At 40.4% G+C, this 20806-nt stretch overlaps 1 protein-coding gene across 1 annotated transcript in view; it reads left to right on the top strand.

Moving 5' to 3' along the window:
* Window positions 1-14067: 14067 nt before the first annotated feature.
* IQCJ (IQ motif containing J) overlaps window positions 14068-20806 on the top strand; it is a 129922-nt gene continuing 123183 nt past the window's right edge. The window contains exons 1-2 of the mRNA XM_055570105.1: window positions 14068-14103; window positions 18644-18708. Coding sequence (XP_055426080.1) covers window positions 14068-14103; window positions 18644-18708 — 101 coding nt within the window. The remainder of the gene's footprint in view (window positions 14104-18643; window positions 18709-20806) is intronic.

Below are 20806 nucleotides of genomic sequence, written 5' to 3'. Positions count from 1 at the left end.
TCACAAGAGAAAGTAAATACTCTAAAAGCAGTGAGCTTTGAGAGTTTCTATAGCATCATAATAGGGGAAGGGGAGGGGATTGATTTTTAGGGAGGATGAATGGACCCTTAGAAAACTGGCTGGGAGAGGTGGTCATTTGTGATCAAGTTGCGTGTGGCGTGGGCATTGCATCTGCTCTCCTGTAATGGTCAATAAACCTCCCAGGGAAGGGATTTGTGGCAATCAGGTTCCTTTTGGAGGATCTGTCTTTAAGCAGATAAGAGGAGTTCAGAGAAACCCTATCCCTACTTTTGCTATTTTTCAACTTCCTTGAGCTCAAAATAATCAATGTAACAAGCAACACATTTTGGTGTGGCATGAGCTAAACTTCTTCAGTACAAACTCTTACAGACATATAAGAACTTAGGGAATTTTGTTTCTAAGAGGAATTTACTAGAGAAAAAACTTCAGAGAACCAAACTGATTAGAGAGATGCAAGCTGAGGGCATGGTGGTCTTTATTAAACATAAACTCACTGAATAATTAAGATTAAGATCAGGATCAAAAAAGATAGAATATAGTATACAATGACCACAGGCAACAATGTAGATATAATAAAGCTATTTGAAGAAGTGAGGGATCAAAATGAGGATGACATACGTAAAAATCTAATTATTTTTGGTAATTGTAGTGAGTGGTAGTGGTATTAGTAACATTACATGTGTAAGTTCTTCTGTGTTTAATGTTATTATGGAGTGAGTAATTATGCAGGATTCTATTATCTCCTATGTCCTTGAGACCAGACTTCAGTGTGAGAGATGGAAATAGAGACATTTATGAAAGAGGTTAAGTTAAAACTCTGCAGTCCTGAAATTGAATTGGAAATCTCAGTGGGAGCCCGTGAGGTATTTTATTATATATCCTATCTCAGTCTACTGAAAAGTACTTGAAATAATGACCAGTGCAGTGATAATGAGCATTCCTACTGCCCAGATGATGATATTAAAATACCATTTCCCACTAAAAGAAACCAGGGCTTCTTGAAGAAATGGCTGATTCCTGGTTTGTGGCAGGAAATATATAAGTCTGGATTATTTTGTCAGAGCAAACAACCAGGAGGCTATCAGAGATTACAGGGCTGTATCAGAAGGACACAGGAGCCAGTTTGAAGGGGGTTGTCAATGCTCCATAATGGAACAATTTGACTGTTAATAATAAGAAACACAACAAAAATTAAAATATGTAATATTTAATAATAAGGAAAAAACAGATTTAAGTTCATGAATTCCTAGTAAGGTTAGAAAAATAATTGGCCACGTTTGCAGGATGACAGAGAACCACTTCATCTTAAAAACTGTTAAAATAATCAAAATTTACCCTGCCTTTCCTATATCAATCTACTAGTGGGTAAGCAAATAGTAAGTAAGGGAAAATTTCTTTATAAAATTATTTTGTATATTAAATACAATAAAATCATTTAATTAGTACACAATCATTTTGCAACTCACTCCCCAAAAGTAATGGATGTAGACTAAGCAGTCTGGCTCAGTGATAAAGAATCCACCTGCCAACACTAGAGACACAGGAGATGTGGGTTCAATCCCTGGGTGGGGAGAAGGAAATGACAACCCATTTCAGTATTCTTGCCTGGAAAGTCCCATGGACAGAGGACCCTGGTGGGCTACAGTCCATGGGGTCACAAAGAGTCAGACATGACTGAGCAACTGCACAGACTAAGCACTAAGCTTTAGTGGTTACTATCATCAGAGATACATCAGACCATGATGAACCTCCTGATGAGAGGAAACACAACCACCTAACTGTATGCCTAGAGGACCAAACTAAAATCTGATGACGCCTCTGGATCCAACTGTATGCACAAATTCCTCGTGACCATATAAATCAGTAAAATCCAGACCAGGAAACTCTGTAATTCAACTTGCCTGAGTTTCTCAGCAAACATACTTTTAGGAAAAGAAAGAGATAAAGGGAGAATCTGTAAACTAAAAAAAAAATCAAGTACATATCAAAAAAATTTTAATGGGCAAAACAAAGTATTGGCAAGGATGCAGAGAAATAGGCTAACTCCTGTACCTCTGGTGGGAACATAAAATAGCACAGTCACTCTGGACGACAGTTCCAACAGTTTCTTCTAAAATTAAAAATGCACCAATCATATGACCCAGAAATTGCATTCTTTGGCATTTATCCTAGAGAAGTAAAAAGTTATGTTTATACAGACATCTATATATGAATGTGCATAGCAGCTTTATTCATGATAGTCAGAACTTGGAAACAATCTAAATGTTCTTCAATGGATGACTGGTTAAACAAACTGCAATATGTCCATACTGTGGAATACTACTCAACAATAAAATGGAACAGCACATAAAGAGTCTGCCTGCAGTGTGGGAGACCTGGGTTTGATCCCTCGGTTGGGAAGATTGCCGGCAGGAGGGCATGGCAACCCACTCCAGTACTCTTGCCTGGAGAATCCCATGGGCAGAGGAACCTGGTGGGCTGTAGTCTGTGGTGTTGCAAAGAGTTGGACATGACTGAGCAACTAAGCACAGCACAGCATTCAACAATAAAATGGAACAGTACTATTAATACACACCACAACATGAATAGACCTCAAGGATATTATGTTATGTGATAAATACTCTCAAAAATTTACATGACTTATGGATGCATTCAGGAATATTCTGGGAAGAAATTATGGAAATGGAAAACAGATTGCTAGTTGGCAGGAGCAGGATTGGGAAGAGGAAGAGGTGGCTGTGGCTAAAAAGGGGCACATAAGGGAGCCTTGTGGTGATTAACAGGTATCCTGATTGTGGAGGTCACTGCACAAAGCTATATGTGTGATAAATACTGCATAGTGCTATAAACACATACACACATAAATGAGTGAATATAAAATTGATTAAATTTGAATAAATTCTGTGAATTGTATCAATGTCAATTTCACAGTGCTCCTAGCGCACAATAGTTATTCAAGATGCTAATAAGGTAGAGTGAAGGGTGCATGAAACCGCATTGTAAATTTTTTGTAATTCCCTGAGAATCTATAATTATTTCTCAAAAAGTGTTAAAAATAGGCAAAGTTAGACCATAGTGGTTAAGTCTGTACAACTGGATGAGAAAACTATTGCAAAATGAGAGGAAGTGGCTCCTATGTAAGTTATGGTGAAAGTGGTTCTGGAGGGAGTGAGGAGGGAGTTGTAATCAGAATGGACATGTGAAGGGGCTTCTGACATGTTTTGTGAAGTTCTCTTTCTTAGGAGATAGTGATAGGAATATGCATAATAATAATTCACCAACTTTACCTTTTTGTGCAAGTATTGTGTCTGTGGTGTGCATGTTCATACTTGTGTACATTCTCTGGATGTGCTTTTGTTTGTGGAGCAGAGGAAGAGGTGAACAGGGACCATTTAAGCACACACAGTAGATTGCATTCAGCTAATACTAGACAGCTGCTGAAATCGGAAGGCTTAATGAGCTGATGTAACAGTCTTAGGTTTATGTCTCTGCATTAACAGGGAAAACCTCCAGATGATCCAGGTTTAAGTAATAGGTGCATTCTGAATGGTTAAAATTAGATTATTTTGGTAGCAATGAACGTAGACAATACCATGCTTCACCTTGAGAATCCATGTTTTTAAAGATATCAGGAAATCCATAGTTTTGGCTGTGGTGAATTATAACTTAATGAATTTGCAATTATCATAAATTATTAAGCCACCACAAAATTGAAGCTAATTGGATTCCAAGGCCTATTAAAGCTTATAACCACTTACATTGATATTTTCAAGACCTTCTAACAGAGTGAGAATCTTTATTCTTTTTTTGTGTAGAATCAGGGTGGGGGTGGAATAGCATGACTATTTTCCTTAAAGCGGATGTCCCAGAATGCATTTGCCCCATTCACCTTGCATCTGGGTAAATACTGGGGTGTATTATAATGGCCTTTAAATGTGACATTGTAGATTCATTCATCTAAGGCTGTCTCCCTGCCTCAGCTCTTCAAAGCTGCTTGATGGCAGAGAATGACCAGGTCCAGAGTGGACTCTAAACAGATGCTAGATGGATGGAGCCTATTGTGTGCATCAAGTTTTTCTTGAAGATTGTGGCTGAGAGCATTCTTCAGAGAAGATTCTGCCAGATTTTCATATAGCAAAGGAGAAACATTTACCTGATTATGTTGTAGATTTGATTATGATGTAAATTTTTTGTAAAAGAAGGATTGCGTTTTCAGAAGAGCTTTCTGTTATTGGTGGGGACATGGAACTTACAGAGCAGGTGTGCATAAAATCATTGGAGAATTCAGAATGAAATCCTCAATTTGAAGATTTTACAGATATTGAGAGTGACTATTTCATATTGAATAGGGAGGGCTAAGTGATAGTCAGTAAGGCAATTTAACATGAAGAGAGAGACGAGAGAAGAGAGATGAGCAGTCTAGTCACCAGGCTGGGCATGGGAGCTTCAGGGAGCTGCTCAGGGAAGTTAATATCAGTCGTGGGTTTAGTAATCCAGAAGTCATTCCATATTGTGTTCCAATAATTTATTTTTATTTTCTTCTTATTTATCTGTTTTTATTTTTTTGTTCTAATAATTTCTTATTCTCTCTTCTCCTTCATCTTCCACCTTTAGATAACCACTCATTTTTGCCCCCGTGTATTCCCTCTTGGTTTTTAGATAACAATGTCACTATATCTTGAGTACATAGAGATTGCATGTCTAAAAGATGTAATAGTAATTTTAATAATAGAGAGATCAACTGAAGTTTAATATCCTCTTTGGGATGTTGGTATTCTTTCTGAACATTCTGCTATAGCTGTTGAAGGCAACATCAATTCCAACATACCTCAGTTCAGAATACATTACTTCTTATCAAGTTGTTCAGCTACTTGTTATGAAGCAATCTGGGCAATCACTAAAATCATGAAATGTAATGAGGAATTTTCATGTATAAGCAGAATAAAGTCATCTCATTGGGAATTTCTTTGGTTTTTGAAAAGTGATGCCCTGTTTATTTGCCCTTCTGCATGGGTTTCTCTGTTCAAGAAAATTAGCGCTTAATTTAGAATGGATAATCTATAGAAGGAAGCATTATTATTCAGTATGATCTGCCTTTGGTGTTACTAGATGTATGTGATACTCAATTATTAATAGGTTATAATGTGCAAGGATTAACTAGGCATTCTTGTTTGTGATGATGTCATGGCTGATCGTGTGACAAAGCAGATTTGGACACACTGTCTTCTGTTCTCTTGTCTGCCTGCCTGCCTCATCTCTGCCTCCCTGAAGACATGTCATGCTTATGGAATGAGCCCCTGATATGCACCCTAGAACTTTGGTGCCATTTCCATCACCTTTGCACACTGCATGCAGGCACACCATTCTAGTCAGCTGGTAGGAGCAAGTGCTCCACCACAAGCACATGGGCCCACTCACCTCCTTTTCTTGGCCCTCTTAGGATATCATGTTCAGGCTCTATTGTCACACACACAAGAGTCAGCCTTATTTGACTGATCTGCATTCTGTTCTGAGTGTCAAAATATTTAAACCAGTTTTTGAGTAAAAACAATCTTAAGACAACTCCTTGGCTACTTAAAACTCACCTTTCCCCCTCTGGTTATTTTTGGACCTTTCAAGGGGCAGGTGGACGGCTGTGTCTGCTTGTCTTTTCCCTGGGCTCCATTGTTTCCTCATGCCTAGCACAGTGCCGAACATGTAGGATTATATTTTCATTAAATCATGAGTGAAACCATGAAAAAATGACGAAAGGACAGCTGCTGACTTGTGGAGTCTCTTCTTCACGTTCTTCCTCAATCTGTTTTCAGTTTCATGGTTTCTGTGTTGCGGCTTCCATTAACCCCTAAGTGTCTCTTTCTTCTTTTAATGACGGTTTATTAAATATTCCTCTTAGCAGTCAAGTTATTGCTGAGTCCCATGATTATGCTGGGCGCTAGATTTATCATATTGATGTACCCTTGAGATCATAATCCAAGCTTAGAAAGCTCAGCATTCACTGGGTCTGATGGGCAATCAGTTGTAGGAGTGAGTTTTCCCTTCCATAAGTACAGTGATGTCTACTTCATTTGATCTCATATGTACAGGCATACATGGATTCCACTTCCCTCTCCAATGAGTGCCACAAGAGAACTAGACATAGCTTTTCTATAGAAATATAGTCCTATGGCAATGAAGAGAACAGTGTTACCCTTACAAGTACAAAATGTTTTTTTTATTCAGTGTTGATAGAAATCATACTATTGCACACTGTTCAGCAATCTTAGTTTTAAAAATACATGATAGTCACTTTCCTTCCTGACTAGGGTAGTGCTTATCAAATTCTCAGACAGAAATATCAAAAGCATAAAATAGTGAGCATGTATATAACCCACTTTAGTATTCTTGCCTGGGAAATCCCATGGACAGAGGAGCCTGTCCATGTATTATTATTAGGGGTTATGAGAAGAAGCTGCCATAAGGAAACCTAAGCCTGATTTTAGGCCTTCTGTTTTTACTTTAAAATTGATGTAAACCTTGAACTTCATTTTAAAACCATGCATTTGTTATCCTTGGGGTGAAGCGATGCCCTGGGAAAATGTGTCCTAATCTCGGGCTCCTAGTCCCCCTGGCCTGTTGCTGGCATGCCCTAGTTTGCCAGATTCAGAAGTAGGGTTATGTAAAGTTTAAAAATAAAATAAAATTAAAAAAAAATAAAACAATATGATTCTAAAATAAATAAATAAATAAATAAAATTTATGTGGGAAAAAAAAAAAGAAGTAGGGTTTGCAAGCTTGAAAGATACTTACACTTCATGAAAAAAAATAAATTTCACCCTTAAACATTTAGGTTATATTAAGGAAAATAAAATACAAAGTATATGAGCAACATAAGGGCTATACCCAGTATAAACACATACAAGGTTTCAGGAAATTAAAATTACTTCAAAAGGGGAGAACTTGCAGGAAGTTTTCAAGAAAAGGCAACATTGCAGGCAGTAAGAATTTTCCTTTATGTGTTCAGTGAAAATATAGATCAGGATCCACTTTCTACTTTTTCTGTTTCTTCCTCCCACATTTAGTCTGAGAACATCTCAGCTCACAACTTCTGATAATCTCATTTTTTGGAATTTTTTTATTTGCTGCAAGTTAGAAAACACATTAAATTTGCTGAAGAATTGTTTTATTTTAAAAAAATTTATGAGTATAGTTGATTTACAAGAATTGTTTTCTAAAGAAAACTCTAAATGAAGACTTCACAGGTAATATGGGTGGGTTTAGGGACTGTATGAGGAATTCAGAGGACCTAGTACCCAGGAGACATGTTCCAGTGTAGTATGGAGTTTTCCAAGAGCCCACACTCCAGATAATTGAGGTGATGTTGTAGTATTTGATGATAAAATATATACTATAATGCATTATAACTCTTTTGCTTCTGCTTTTAAAAATACCTTTATCATTGTTTTATTTCAACTCATGTGTGGACTGACTCTTTTTAAGTTTTTGAGCACTTGATCTTACATTTGAGTTTTAATGACTTGTTGATGTTCTAAGAGGATTAAGTGGGTTAGGGAGGTGAGATGATCAGGGAAAGAAGTTGGAAGGACATATGGGGCAGGTCACACAGAACCTCATATGCAGTCCTTCCAGGCCCAGTGGCTTAAGCTCTTCCTATAGATGAAGGGAGGCAAGAAAGGTTTCAAACAGGGGACTGACCCAAGGATGAGGTTAGCATTTAGGTTGCTCCGTCTGGCAGGTGATAAATCCTCAGCCAGGGACAGTGGAAACAGAGAAGGTGTGCTCTAGACACAATTAGGAAGTCTATTTGGCAGAATAGGGTGACTAACGGGCAATGGGTTTAGAGCGGGCCAGGGGAAGGTGTCGAGGTATAGACCCATGTTTGAAGGGGCTACAGAAGTATACTAATAAAAACCATGAAAATAACAAACATACTGAGCACCTCCTCTGTGCCTAGTGCAAGGCTGAATGACTTACATGAATTTTGAATCATCACGCCTCACAGCAATCCTTGGAATTTGGTACCATTAGTGTCCTCATTGTAAAGGTGATGAAACTGAGGGGTCACCCAGCCCAAGAGCTCACCACTAGAACTGAGAGAGATGGCACCACAGGAATGACGAGAGAGATGTCATTGCTGTCCTTAGGAACACAGGCACTTAAGGAATTTCTTTATGAGTGGCCAGCACTTTGTTGTACACAAAACACTTTAAAATATGTCATTTTAGTTGATCATCACAAAACACTTTGTACTAGAGGTTGTCATCATTTTACAAATGACAGAAGTGAGGTGAGAGGTGTGAGTCAGTTGTCTAAGGTCACACAGTGGGTAGATGACATGTCTGGCTCAAGTAAGAAGTCTGAGTACTTTGCAGACCTGTATGACTTCTGCTTTACAAGCACCACTGGTGAGAGACTGCTGCTGCTCACAATGTCCATGTCATTCATGGGGAAAGAGTGAAAAGGAAAGAATCTGGAATCAGACTGCTTGGGTTGACATGCCATTTCTCCTGTAAGACCTTGGTCGAGTTGCTTAATCTCTCAGAGTCTGTTTTCTTATCCAGGTAATGGGAATAATAATCACATCTTTTGCTATTTTTATGGGGCTGAAGTCATAATTTTCAAAAGATAATTTATGCAAAGTGCTTGGCACCTGGTAAAATTCAATAAATGTTAGTAGTAATAACAGTAGTTCAAAGAAATGACATGCAATTAGCTGTGGAAGGAAATATTAAAATATACAAAATGGCATTTGCAATGAACTTGAAAGGATTTCATAGCCTTGACTAGACGGACCTTTGTTGGCAAAGTAATGTCTCTGCTTTTCAATATGCTATCTAGGTTGGTCATAACTTTCCTTCCAAGGAGTAAGCGTCTTTTAATTTCATGGCTGCAGTCACCATCTGCAGTGATTTTGGAGCCCCCCAAAATAAAATCTGACACTGTTTCCACTGTTTCCCCATCTATTTGCTATGAAGTGATGGGACCAGATGCCATGATCTTCGTTTTCTGAATGTTGAGCTTTAAGCCAACTTTTTCACTCTCCTCTTTCACTTTCATCACGAGGCTTTTTAGTTCCTCTTCACTTTCTGCCATAAGGGTTAGATAGTTTATTCAAAAGCAGAGACATTACTTTGCCAACAAAGGTCTATCTAGTCAAGGCTATGGTTTTTCCAGTAGTCATGTATGGATGCGAAAGTTGGACTGTGAAGAAAGCTGAGCACCAAAGAATTGATGCTTTGGAACTGTGGTGTTGGAGAAGACTCTTGAGAGTCCCTTGGACTGCAAGGAGATCCAACCAGTCCATTCTAAAGGAGATCAGCCCTGGGTGTTCTTTGGAAGGACTGATGTTGAAGCTGAAACTCCAATACTTTGGCCACCTCATGCGAAGAGTCGACTCACTGGAAACGACTCTGATGCTGGGAGGGATTGGGGGCAGGAGGAGAAGGGGATGACAGAGAATGAGATGGCTGGATGGCATCACTGACTCGATGGACAAAAGTTTGGGTGAACTCTGGGAGTTGGTGATGGACAGGGAGGCCTGGCATGCTGCAATTCATGGGGTCACAAAGAGTCAGACATGACTAAGTGACTGAACTGAACTGAACTGAAAGGATTTCAGAAGGGATTGAAGGAGCGATGCTGGGGTTAGGAAATTAACAGTTATTTTTAATCCTGAAGATGATTTTTGTTTAGCCTGGCAGTAGGGTTTATGAGCAGGAGTGTTAAATTATTAGAAATGTACTTAAAGAAAAGCGATTAGGCAACACAGTGCAACCCATTCCTGGTGAGAGTCAGGAAAGGTCCTGAATACATTGGGAGTGGAGAGAACAGAGGGAGGGGTGAACAGGTCTGAGGTGCTGCAGGTGTGTTAGGAGAGCTCTTCCCAGCAGGCACTTGGGCTGCTTTTCCACAATATCACTTGATGAGTACCTAAGCAACCCAAGCTCATTTTCTGATTGGACTAAGCCAAAAATCTAATCTGGACAGCATTTGCTGCACTACAATGAAATGCATTCCAGAATCTTTGCTTCAGGAGTCACATGTTGTTCTGTATACCTGCACTTTCTTTTTGTCCTTTGGCACAGGAAACCTGGACTTGGTATGTATGGATTCACTCATCCACCTTTGCTATTCTGTCTGCATTCTCAGAGGGGTTTATTTGCTGACTTGCGTGCTTATGTGTATTTGAATTTTCTGCTTGAATCATGGTATCTAGATTTTTTTTTTCCCTCAAAATACAGAAATATGTAAGATGCAAAAATATCTACACCCTAGTGATTGTAACTTAGTATTTCACCCTCAGTTGAGTCTTCATGGTTGTCCTGCCGAAATTAAGCTGAATTAACTTTGAGTAGAGTGAACAGGTAGAGAAGGCAGTGGCAACCCACTCCAATACTCTTGCCTGGAAAATCCCATGGACGGAAGAGCCTGGTAGGCTGCAGTCCATGGGGTCGCTAAGAGTCAGACACGACTGAGTGACTTCACTTTCAATTTTTGCTTTCATGCATTAGAGAAGGAAATGGCAACCCACTCCAGTTTTCTTGCCTGGAGAATCCCAGGGATCGGGGAGCCTGGTGGGCTGCCGTCTATGGGATCTCACAGAATCGGACACGACTGAAGCGACTTAGCAGGAGCAGCAGCAGAGTGAACAGGAACATGCACGGTCAGTCCTGTCCAACTCTTGCAACCCTATGGGCTGTAGCCCTCCAGGCTCCTCTGTCCATGGGATTTTCCAGCCAAGAATACAAGAGTGGGTTTCCACTTCCTATTCCAGGGAATCTTCCCAAGTGGGGATTCAAACCTGCATCTCCTGTGTCTCCTGCATTGCAGGAGCCATCCAGGAAGCCAGGATTGGTTGAGTAGAGTAACCAATTTAAGATTACTACTGCTGCTGCTGCTGCTAAGTCGCTTCAGTCATGTCCGACTCTGTGCGACCCCATAGACGGCCTCCTACCAGGCCTCTCTGTCCCTGGGATTCTCCAGGCAAGAACACTGGAGTGGGTTGCCATTTCCTTCTCCAATGAATGAAAGTGAAAAGTGAAAGTGAAGCCGCTCAGTCGTGTCCGACTCTTAGCGACCCCATGGACTGCAGCCTACCAGGCTCCTCCGTCCATGGGATTTTCCAGGCAAGAGTACTGGAGTGGGGTGCCATTGTCTTCTCCAAGATTACTACTAATAGTGTTTTAATTCTTCATATCCTAGATTTAGTCGAAGTGGTTAGACTTTCTGTAATGAGCTGGGGCTTCATTCCTTAATGGTAACTTTAGAATGCCAGTGATCCTAAAAACCAGCAAAAGTCCTTGAGAACATCATGCACAATCTTAGGAAAAGGACACGTGGGACATTTAAGCCTAGAGGATGCTTTTCCACATGGCTTTGGGCTGGCTACCCTGTCTGACAATCCTGGATCCACTGGCACCGAATAGTGAAAGTGGATGGAGTTATAGATGCTTATTCAGATTAGGGCACAGGGTTGACTTGGGTGATCTGGTTATAGATGTACCCTCCCATCCATCACTCCAGGAGAATCTTAGGAGCTGATATCATATCAGATTCAAGGTGACCAATGATTGAAACAGTTATAACTGGATTTTTACTTAAGATGTTTCTCTTTGGCATCTGTTCAAATGAGCTCAGGTGTTTGGCATGCTCAGCATTGGCAGTCAAAGGCTTTTATGTCCTAATGCCTATGATGAGAGCCTGGTTGGTCAAACAAGATTAAAGAATGAGCTATCACAATGATGCCTAGAATCATATTGTATGTTCTTAAGTCTGTAGGTTTCACTATGTATGAGATGATGAATAATCATGCTACTGAGACCTTGCATAGTGAAACCAGGATCACCTCACTAAGTGATTGTCACCATAAAACCATAGCCCCCGATGCATCTCATTGGACATTCAGAATGTTCTTAAAGTGCTAGAAACAGGCAAATCAAATCTCTTTCAAAGTCTGCTACCTCATATATGCCTCATGTGCCCATAGCTTACCTGAATGAATCTTTTAAATGAGCTGTTGATGTCCTATTAGCCATTTTTTTCCTCCCAAAGAAATTCACATTCAGCTGCAAGGTAACTTCCCTGTATAAAATTTACAGGTCTGTCAGCCATAAAAAACATTAATGCATAATACATAAACAAAATGTATGTGCTTTTTGCACACACACACACACACACACAAAACCAAAGAAAAAAAGAAAGGAGTTTAGCCTCTGCTTTCCAAAGGGAGAAAACATGAATCTTGCATTTTTATTTTTGATGCCTTTTTGCCTTTAAATATATGAGATGACTGTTAATGCTCATATTCACAGCAGGGGTAGGAGGGAAGTGCAGTAAATTGTAAAGCACATTTACATTATAACAAGACCCATGGAAGCATTGTAATTCACACAGTTATTTCAACAGAGGTTTGGACTCCCTCCAATTTAATTTTCTGAAGTTGGGCTGTGCAGCTGGGTCATTCCTGGTCTAATCTGGGAAATGTATCTCTTAAGGCTGTGGATCAGAATGCCAGCCTCCCAGCTGTCACCAAGGAGCATCATTTACAGCCACTGAGGTCCGAGGGCAGAGCATCAGACTCACTTTATGTGGACACAGCAGCCTAGCTACTAGCTTCATAAATTCTGTGGCAAAGAGTAATAATCAATATTTCATGTTTAATGATGCAGAGCTAAAATTAGTATAGATTTTATGTCTTCTACTTTTCCAAATTATGCAAACATTAGTAACCCCTTTTTTAGTGCCCTTATTACACTTCCATTAAAAAAAGGGCAATGGGCGGGTGGTGGAGGGGATTGAGGAAGCCTGGTGGTGTTTAATTGAATGATTGAATAGTCAAAAGTAATTTTGGCATTTAACTTTTGTTAAATAGCTACCCTTAGGTTAATATGAAATTATTCCCAACTCAAAAATGATGTATGAAAGTGGTATCGGTTTTGTCACCCATAGCTACACAATGAAGTAAATTGTAGATTGTTGCTATGGGTTTTAAGTTACCTTAAATGCTCTGGGATATGCTGAGAATAAAACAGCAAGGGCATAATTCAGAAAAGTTAAAAGGTTGCCGCTTAGACACAAGTGCACTTTAGAGAGAAAGCAATTTTGAGTGAATTTCTGATTTTAAACTTGTCCAAAGAACATTCCCTGCTTGTTTAGACAGTAAAAGTGGCAGAGGCAGGAAAAAACAAGTAGAGTGTTTTATTATTGGTCAGGTTAAGGGGCTGACCAAGTGGCCACAGAGATGCATTTGTCTAACCTCTTAGCTGTATTCTCCTGATTGTGACAGGAGAAAACCTACAGGATTAAGGTGGGAAGGGGAAGCCAGACACAAAAGAACAAAATCCAGAATCCATCATCCCGTCTAGCATTTCACACCAAAGTGACTTCAGAAGGACTCTGATGACAGTGGGAAGCATGGGCTTTGTTTGGCAAGTAGTCAGTCAATTATTCCCCCTTAGGGCAGCCTATATTCACAGCCCATTATAACACAGATTTCATTTGGAGAAATGATATTAAGGAATATGTAATGCTCTATGTCCAGGTTGTACTTGAATAGCTCAACTTGCAATTTGTTGAGGGGCTTAGCCCAAATGTCAAAAAGACAGACATTAAATTGAGCATGGTAGAAATTGTCCCCTGATCTGGTGAGTCAAACTGAGTCATAAAATGAGCTGGGCCCTTGAGTTAGGACAACTTCTCTAATAGGGATCAGCCATCAAACAGACATGTTCTTATGTTAATGAATGTGATTAATTAATGTTAATTAAACTTGTTGGATTATATTAATGGGAAAGGAATTATATGGATAGGGCAAACAAAAGCAATCTTAGCATCCTTGAGACATGTGAGCCAGAGTCCAGGGAGAAGGCAGATGACTCACTTAGAAGGGTGATTTGAAGAGTTGAACTGAGTGACTATAGATATGGGCAGGATGTAGGGACAACCACAGGGAATGGTGAAGCATCTGGGGCTATCAACAGCTGGAAGGGCCAGAAGAAGGAAGGGGAAGGAGGGAAGAGAGGGAAAGAAATGTTTCAGAGGGACAAGAAAATGGAGCAGTTATGGGAATGTGATAAGAATGACTGCGTGAGAGAGGCCACCACCCCACAGGCGCTATGGCCTGCAGTGACTCGAGCCTGTACCGAAGGCAGTAAAAGAAGGAAGCACAGATGAGAAATACTCCAGCTTCTCTCTTCTGTTCCCTTTTGATCTCCTGCCAGTGCCTCCCACTGCTCAAAGCCTATTCAAAGCCACAGAACCAAGGGACCTGCATGATAAAGTCTAATTTTGAGCCTCCCAGAGCATAGAAGAGAATAGAGATGATGAGTAAGTGTGTAAATGTGAAGATGCTGGTCAAGGTCTCATGTGCAGTTATGCAAGACAAGTAGACTCTGAAGATCTAATGCACAGCAGTGTACTGTACTTAACAATACTTCAGTGTAAATCTGAAATGTGCTAATAGGGCAGATCTTAGGTATGCTCACCACCACCAAAAAAAAAAACAAAAAAAAAGAAAGAAATTGGCAGGGGTAGGAGGTGATAAATATGTTAATTAGCTTCATTGTGATCTTTTTTTTTACAGTGTATACATATATCAAGTATGTACCTTAAATATATACAATTTGTAACTGTCAGATATACCCAAGTAAAGTTAGAAAAGGTATGATGTTAAATAAAAAAGAAAGCTAAAGAACGATTAAAAAACAAACAAAAGAGGTGGAGAGGTAGGGAAAAATCACCGGAGGACATACAACATCTTGAGATTTGGAGGGAACACAAAGCCACTAAGTTTTCTTTTCATCTCATTCAGCTCAATTCATTTATTCAGCATATATTCAGTAGGCACAACCTAAATGCATCATCTGGGGAGTAGGAACCTCAAGGTGAATAAATCACCACCCCTGATTTTGAAAAGCCCAGTGGTGGGGTGGGTCAGGTAACGAGGTAAGGCTAAACCAGGGATCACCATCACCCCAGGATGCTGAGGAGACAGGGTGAGGTACCAGATCCTCTCGTTGAGTTAGGGAAGGCTCTATGGAGGAGGGGAAAGTGGAGGGGCTTCCTGAAGGAAGAATGAGAGCGGGCCAATAGAAGAGTTGGGGCCCCAGTGTCCCCCAGTGTAAGAGAGCATGTGAGTTCAGGGTTGGGTGAAGTTTCACAGGACCAGACTTGGAGAGGGAGGGCATGAGGCAGGGCCCTCCCTGGTAAGACAAACAAGCTCTGGCTGAGATGCTGGAATCCATCTGAAAGCACCTGGGAGCCATGCTGGTTTCTAGTAGGAAACGGCATGCTTGGATGTGCAACTGAGGCAACAAAGACTAGTGAGAGAAACCAGGGGTGGGAAAGACCAACATGTATATATTTTTAATGGTAAATCGATGGAAAACTGTCAGAGCGAAACTCCGAGCAAAGATCCATGGAATAAGTCAGTTTCTTTGTCCATCTCCCAGAAAACGAGGATACGGTGTGGAACTTGCAGGCCAATTGAACTGAAGTGTTTTTGTATAGTTAGCTTAAATAACCAAATGATGAAATCAATCCTCCAAATTGTCAGCAGAGCAGCTGTTCAGAAAGCTCTTGTTAGTCATTGACCTTATGTTTAATATGATTTCCTGGAACGTGGACAGTCAGATTGAATAAAGTGCTGTACCAAAGCCTTCCTTCTCCCTCCCCAAAGCTCCCTGCAATGAAAAAACCAAAGGAAAGAGAGTGGCTGGCACCAAGTGCAGAAACCTGTTCCTTCCTGCCCCACAGATGCCCAGGGAAAAAGAAAAGAAACCCACAGGCACATGCAAGAGAAGAAAGTGCCAGAACCACCACAACTCAGTTTCTTTCCTTATCCTAAAACAGGTGGGAAACAAGGAAAAGTTCATGGCCTAAAAATCCACCTCTGGTTTTCAAGAACTAAGGATCCTTATCCAACCTATTTCCTCTCTGTATAAAAGTGGCTTTAAGCCTGACCTTTTCTATGACCTGGATTTATTGCTCTGGTTGCTGGAGGTAGGGTGGGATATGCTGAAGGATTAGTTGGGAGGAGTGGAGGGTTGGGAGAAAATAGAGAATAGAGGGGGCTTCCCAGGTGGCGCTAGGGGTAAAGAATCTGCCTGCCAATGCAGGAGTTGCGGGAGCCATGGCTTTGATCCCTGAGTCAGGAAGATTCCCCCAGAGTAGGAAATGGCAACCCATTCCATTATTTTTGCATGGACAATTTTGTGGACAGAGGAGTCTGTCAGGCTACATTCCATGGGGTCACAATGAGTCGGATAAAACTGAGTGACTGACAGTGAGAGAGTAGAGGTAGAGACTTACCCTTAGGAACCAGAGTCTAGAAACCAGAGTCTATAGGGTTGAAGGGTAAGTTTTACCTTGAAAATAAAATGTGTAAGAGTGAAAAGGATGCTGTGTCTCTCTCTGTCTACCCTTAAGTCATCTCTATCTTCATAGCCATTCACCATATATAGCTGCCTATGTATCAATATGATGCTGAGGGAATTAAGCCACATACAAAGAATAGACAAATATATGTGAAATTCTAGTCCGGGCAAAATTAACCTATGGTGAGCACCTATGCTCCAATAAAAATTAATTAAAAAATTAATCTATGGTGATAAAAATCAGAACAGAAATGCCTTTGGGAGAGGGGAATTGATTGAACAGGGACACAAAGAAACCTTCAGGAGTGAAGTAAATGATCTGTATTTCATTTAGGGTGGTAATTCTACCAACGTATGCATTTGTCAAAACCCGTTGTGCTGTACTCTTATGATGTGTGCTTTTCAGTCATTTAAAAAAGCAAACCCAAATACTCAATGGTCACGCTGGTTGATATAAGGAGAAGCGAATGAAGTGGGCTAACTTGGGAAGCAGGGAGATAGGAGACTCTCACAGTTGCCTTAGACCAGACTGAGGAGTAGTGGTCAATTTCTGGATATATTTTGAACTTGGAACCGACATAATTAGCTGATTGATCGACCATGGATTGAGAGAGGAACAAAGGAGTAGAGGCTGACTTCTAGGTTTTAGGAGTCATATTGTTGCATATCTAGGTAAATATTGATGTTATTTGTTAAAATGAGGAAAAAGTGGTGAAGCAGGAGGTTTGGGTGGGAAAGTCTAGGCAGTGAAATCAAGACTTTGGTTTGAACTTGAGATGCCTGTCAGCCAGGCACACAGAACTCCCAAGAAGGCAGGTGGATGTGTCAGATGGCGTTTAGAGGAGAGGTCAGATGCAAGCATAAATTTAAAGCTGTGGACTGGATAAGACCTAAGGAGAGAGGATAGATGAGAAGGACCAGAGCCCTCGAACAGGCTGCTGGTGTGTTTCCAGAAGAGTGAGGTTTTATAGGATGAAGAGGATCTGGGAACAGCAGGGAGGAGCAAAAATGGCCCCATCCATCCTCCAGAGTGTATTGTATATAGCGCATGGGGAGGAAATGGCCACCTCTCCAGAGGATTCCAGAGGAGACAGGGTGCTCAGGATCAGCCAGGTTTGTCATCAGCAGACTCCTTTATATCCTAAAACTCTTTTTGGAACTGTTCTTTGATCTTCTAGCTCCAGCAAAGACTTAGCTGTCCCCAGAACAGCAAAGGTTCAGTTAGAGTGAGATAATTAAGGGAATGTTCAAAGAAACTGAGGAGATAGAGGATTTTAATGATGATGGACTGTAAGTTGTAAAGGGTTCAGTGGAAAGACTGGAGGGACTGGGGAGAGTTGGGTGATCGGGTCAAATTTGGGGTTGTACAGTCGAGTAAGAAGTTAAAGAAAATGGTTAACCGAGAAAACTCAGATGGCTGATGGGTTGGAAACATGTTGAGACTAGTCTGATGGTCCTTCAGAGGTGAATGAGTAGTTAGTGCAGACTGGGGCTTCCTCTTGGCATTTCAGCCATTTGTGGTGATGAGACAAGCAGGTTGATCTCAAGGAATTGTGGTCTTCCCAGGTCCAGACTTCTGTGCATGCCTGCATGCTGAGTCTCTTCAGTCATGTCTGGCTCTTTGTGACCCTATGGACTGTAGCTGTCTGTGGGCCTTCCTTAAATCCTACTGTGACTGACCACAAGTCTGGAGACAGGCGATCTCACCAGGAACCTGGGCTGACTTCTGTAGCATCCCTGAAGCAATAGCTGTGGCTGAGGGAATGGGATTACTGAGACTGGATGCCTGAAATTCAGGGAAGGAGTGTGTGCGTGTGTGTGTGTGTGTGTGTGTGTGTGTGAGCACTGGGGCTGAGGTAACCAAGAGTTACCAAGAGACAAGAGACGGTGTTTCCTAAATGGTCAAACCCAGTCCACTTTCCTTAGAGCCCCTCGCCCAGCAACCAGCAAACATAACACTGTTGATAAGAGTAAATTTGGGACGTGTGTGGGTGAATCTGTATAAACATATTGCCACTCTGGAAAAATAACAGGAGGCATTATCTTTAGTGGTTAAAAAAAAATCATACAATGTAAGTGGAAGAACTGTATTTTAATTTGATCAAGGATAAAATTGTATGTGAAACACTCATCCATTGCAAAGTCCAGAACTCGTAACAGTGATTATCTCAATTTGGGTAACAATTTTCCTGAAATATTACCCATGAGTACATGGAGTCAACTTGTAAGACATTTTTTTTTCTTTTTCACAGGAAGAATTGAAAAGATTGCAGAACCCCTTGAAACAAGTTAATGATGGAAAGTATTTACTTGAAAAGTAAGTTAAAATACTAAAGTTGAAAGGCTGGCATTAAAAAAAAACTATTCACAAGGCAAAAATAATTAAGTAAATTCATCTTAGGATATTATTTGATCAGGACCCAGAAATGTGGCTCATTTGAGATATAGTGAAACAGACTTGTGGCTACTTGAGCTGCAATATACAGACTGTGCTGGTTAACAGAGTGACGTGATACCTGGAGATGTAGCTGATGGTATGTCTGAGGGCTTGAAACTTAGCCCAACTCTGTCTTTGGCTTCTAATCAAGGATGTGTAGAGAAGGAGGCCATAAAATTTGTAAAAATACAAGGGTAACATTAAGACTGATAGAATGACCATTCAAAATAATACTGAAGAGTGGCACAAAACTGAGCTGAAATTAAAAGCAAGAATGAAAGAGATGAAATTGAACAGAGATTAAAGTACAGTCTTTTATTTAGATTTTAAAGAAAATTGTACAGTCAGAGCTTGTGAAAGACATATTCTGACTTCTGTGTCAGTGAATGCATAGAGGTTTTATCTGACATTAACACGAGACCATGATTTTATATGGCTTCTAAAAATATCACCATAATAGTCTGAGTAGTAGGTATATATTGTCAAGATAAAAGAAGAAAAAAATGAGCTATCATTAATTGAGCATTTACAGTGTACTTTGTACCAGTGGCTGCTTACAGATGTTTCCTCAGCAAACTCTGATGATGGTCTTTTGATATAGATATTATTATTTCCATTTTACCCATAAGAAAAGAGACCCAGAGAACTTTCAGCACTTGTCTAAGTACACTCAGCTGAGAGTGGCGAGGATGAGAATGAAAGTGAGGTTCAGTGCCACCAGAGCCCATGCTGGTAACCAGTAAGTCCCATGTCATTGCTGTTATTCAGTCGCTAAATCGTGTCTGACTCTTTGCGGCCTCATGGACTCATGGACTATAGTACACCAGGCTCCTCTGTCCTCCACTATATCCTGGATTTTGCTCAAATTCATGTCGGTTGGGTCAGTGATGCTATTGATATCTAACTGTCTCATCTTCTGCTGCTCCGTTCTCCTTTTGTCTTCAAAGGGAGCCCCATGGTCAGGTCCATGTGGGGGTCACCACATTTGTCTCTGGGTACCACATTTTAAAAGCACATTAACATCCCCAAGAGCATCAAAGGGTTAAAATTTTGAGGGTTCTGGGACCATGTAAAACTACTGCCAAGAGTTGAGGATGTGTAGCTTGGAGAAAAAAGATCTCAGAGGGGACATATACCTATACTTAAACATTTGAAGAAATTTTCCTATAAGAGGGACTATATTGTTTTTCTTGTTTTAGAAAGCAGAACAAGGATTAATGAGCAGGATTTATGGAGCAATAGCTGGTGACACAGAAAAAAGAATGAATTTAGTAAAGATTCAGCCTGCTCAACAGAGAGCACTTTTTTGTTAAGCAGTGAGGTGATAGACCCTGGAAGTGCCTAAGAAGAGTGTGCATGGCCATCTGAGATGCTGTTGAAAATATTTCTGCACATTGGAAAACCTGGATTTGATTCCTCTTTTTGCTTCTTCCTGGCTTTATGAGTCTGCACAAATTACTTAATCATCCTGAGCCCATTTCCCCATCTTTAAAAGTGAAGCTAAGAATGCTGGCTTGACAGTCTTATGGAGCACATGAGATGTGGCACCCATGATAGCATGGTGCCTTCAGTATCAGCTCCTTCCCCACCCTTTTGGGGGCTGTTTGAATTAGCCAGCCTCAGAGGTTCATCACCATCCCATGGCAATTCTAAGAATTCTCCATGGTACCACTTGAAGAACAGTTCATTTGATCAAATGAAGATGCTGACTTATCTATGGATTTGATTTATCTTTGTTATGCTGGTTCTCATTAATTTGGATAAATTAAGAATAAAATAGTTTGATTTTCCTCTTCTCCCTCATCACCATCATCACTAATTATTTGTAAACAATAATAACGGAAGACTTTTTGGCTGAAACTAGAAAGAAGATTTTTCTTCTATGGAGATTAATTAGTATTATAATGACATTAAATCAGTGGTTCTTCATCTTGGGTACACTTCGAATCACCAGGGAGTTTAATAAAAATATCAGCCC

Source organism: Bubalus kerabau, chromosome 2 (genome assembly GCF_029407905.1).
Source record: "Bubalus kerabau isolate K-KA32 ecotype Philippines breed swamp buffalo chromosome 2, PCC_UOA_SB_1v2, whole genome shotgun sequence".
NCBI lineage: Eukaryota > Metazoa > Chordata > Mammalia > Artiodactyla > Bovidae > Bubalus > Bubalus kerabau.
Note: the sequence above shows the minus strand (reverse complement) of the source record. Positions and strands in the feature narration are given on the sequence as shown.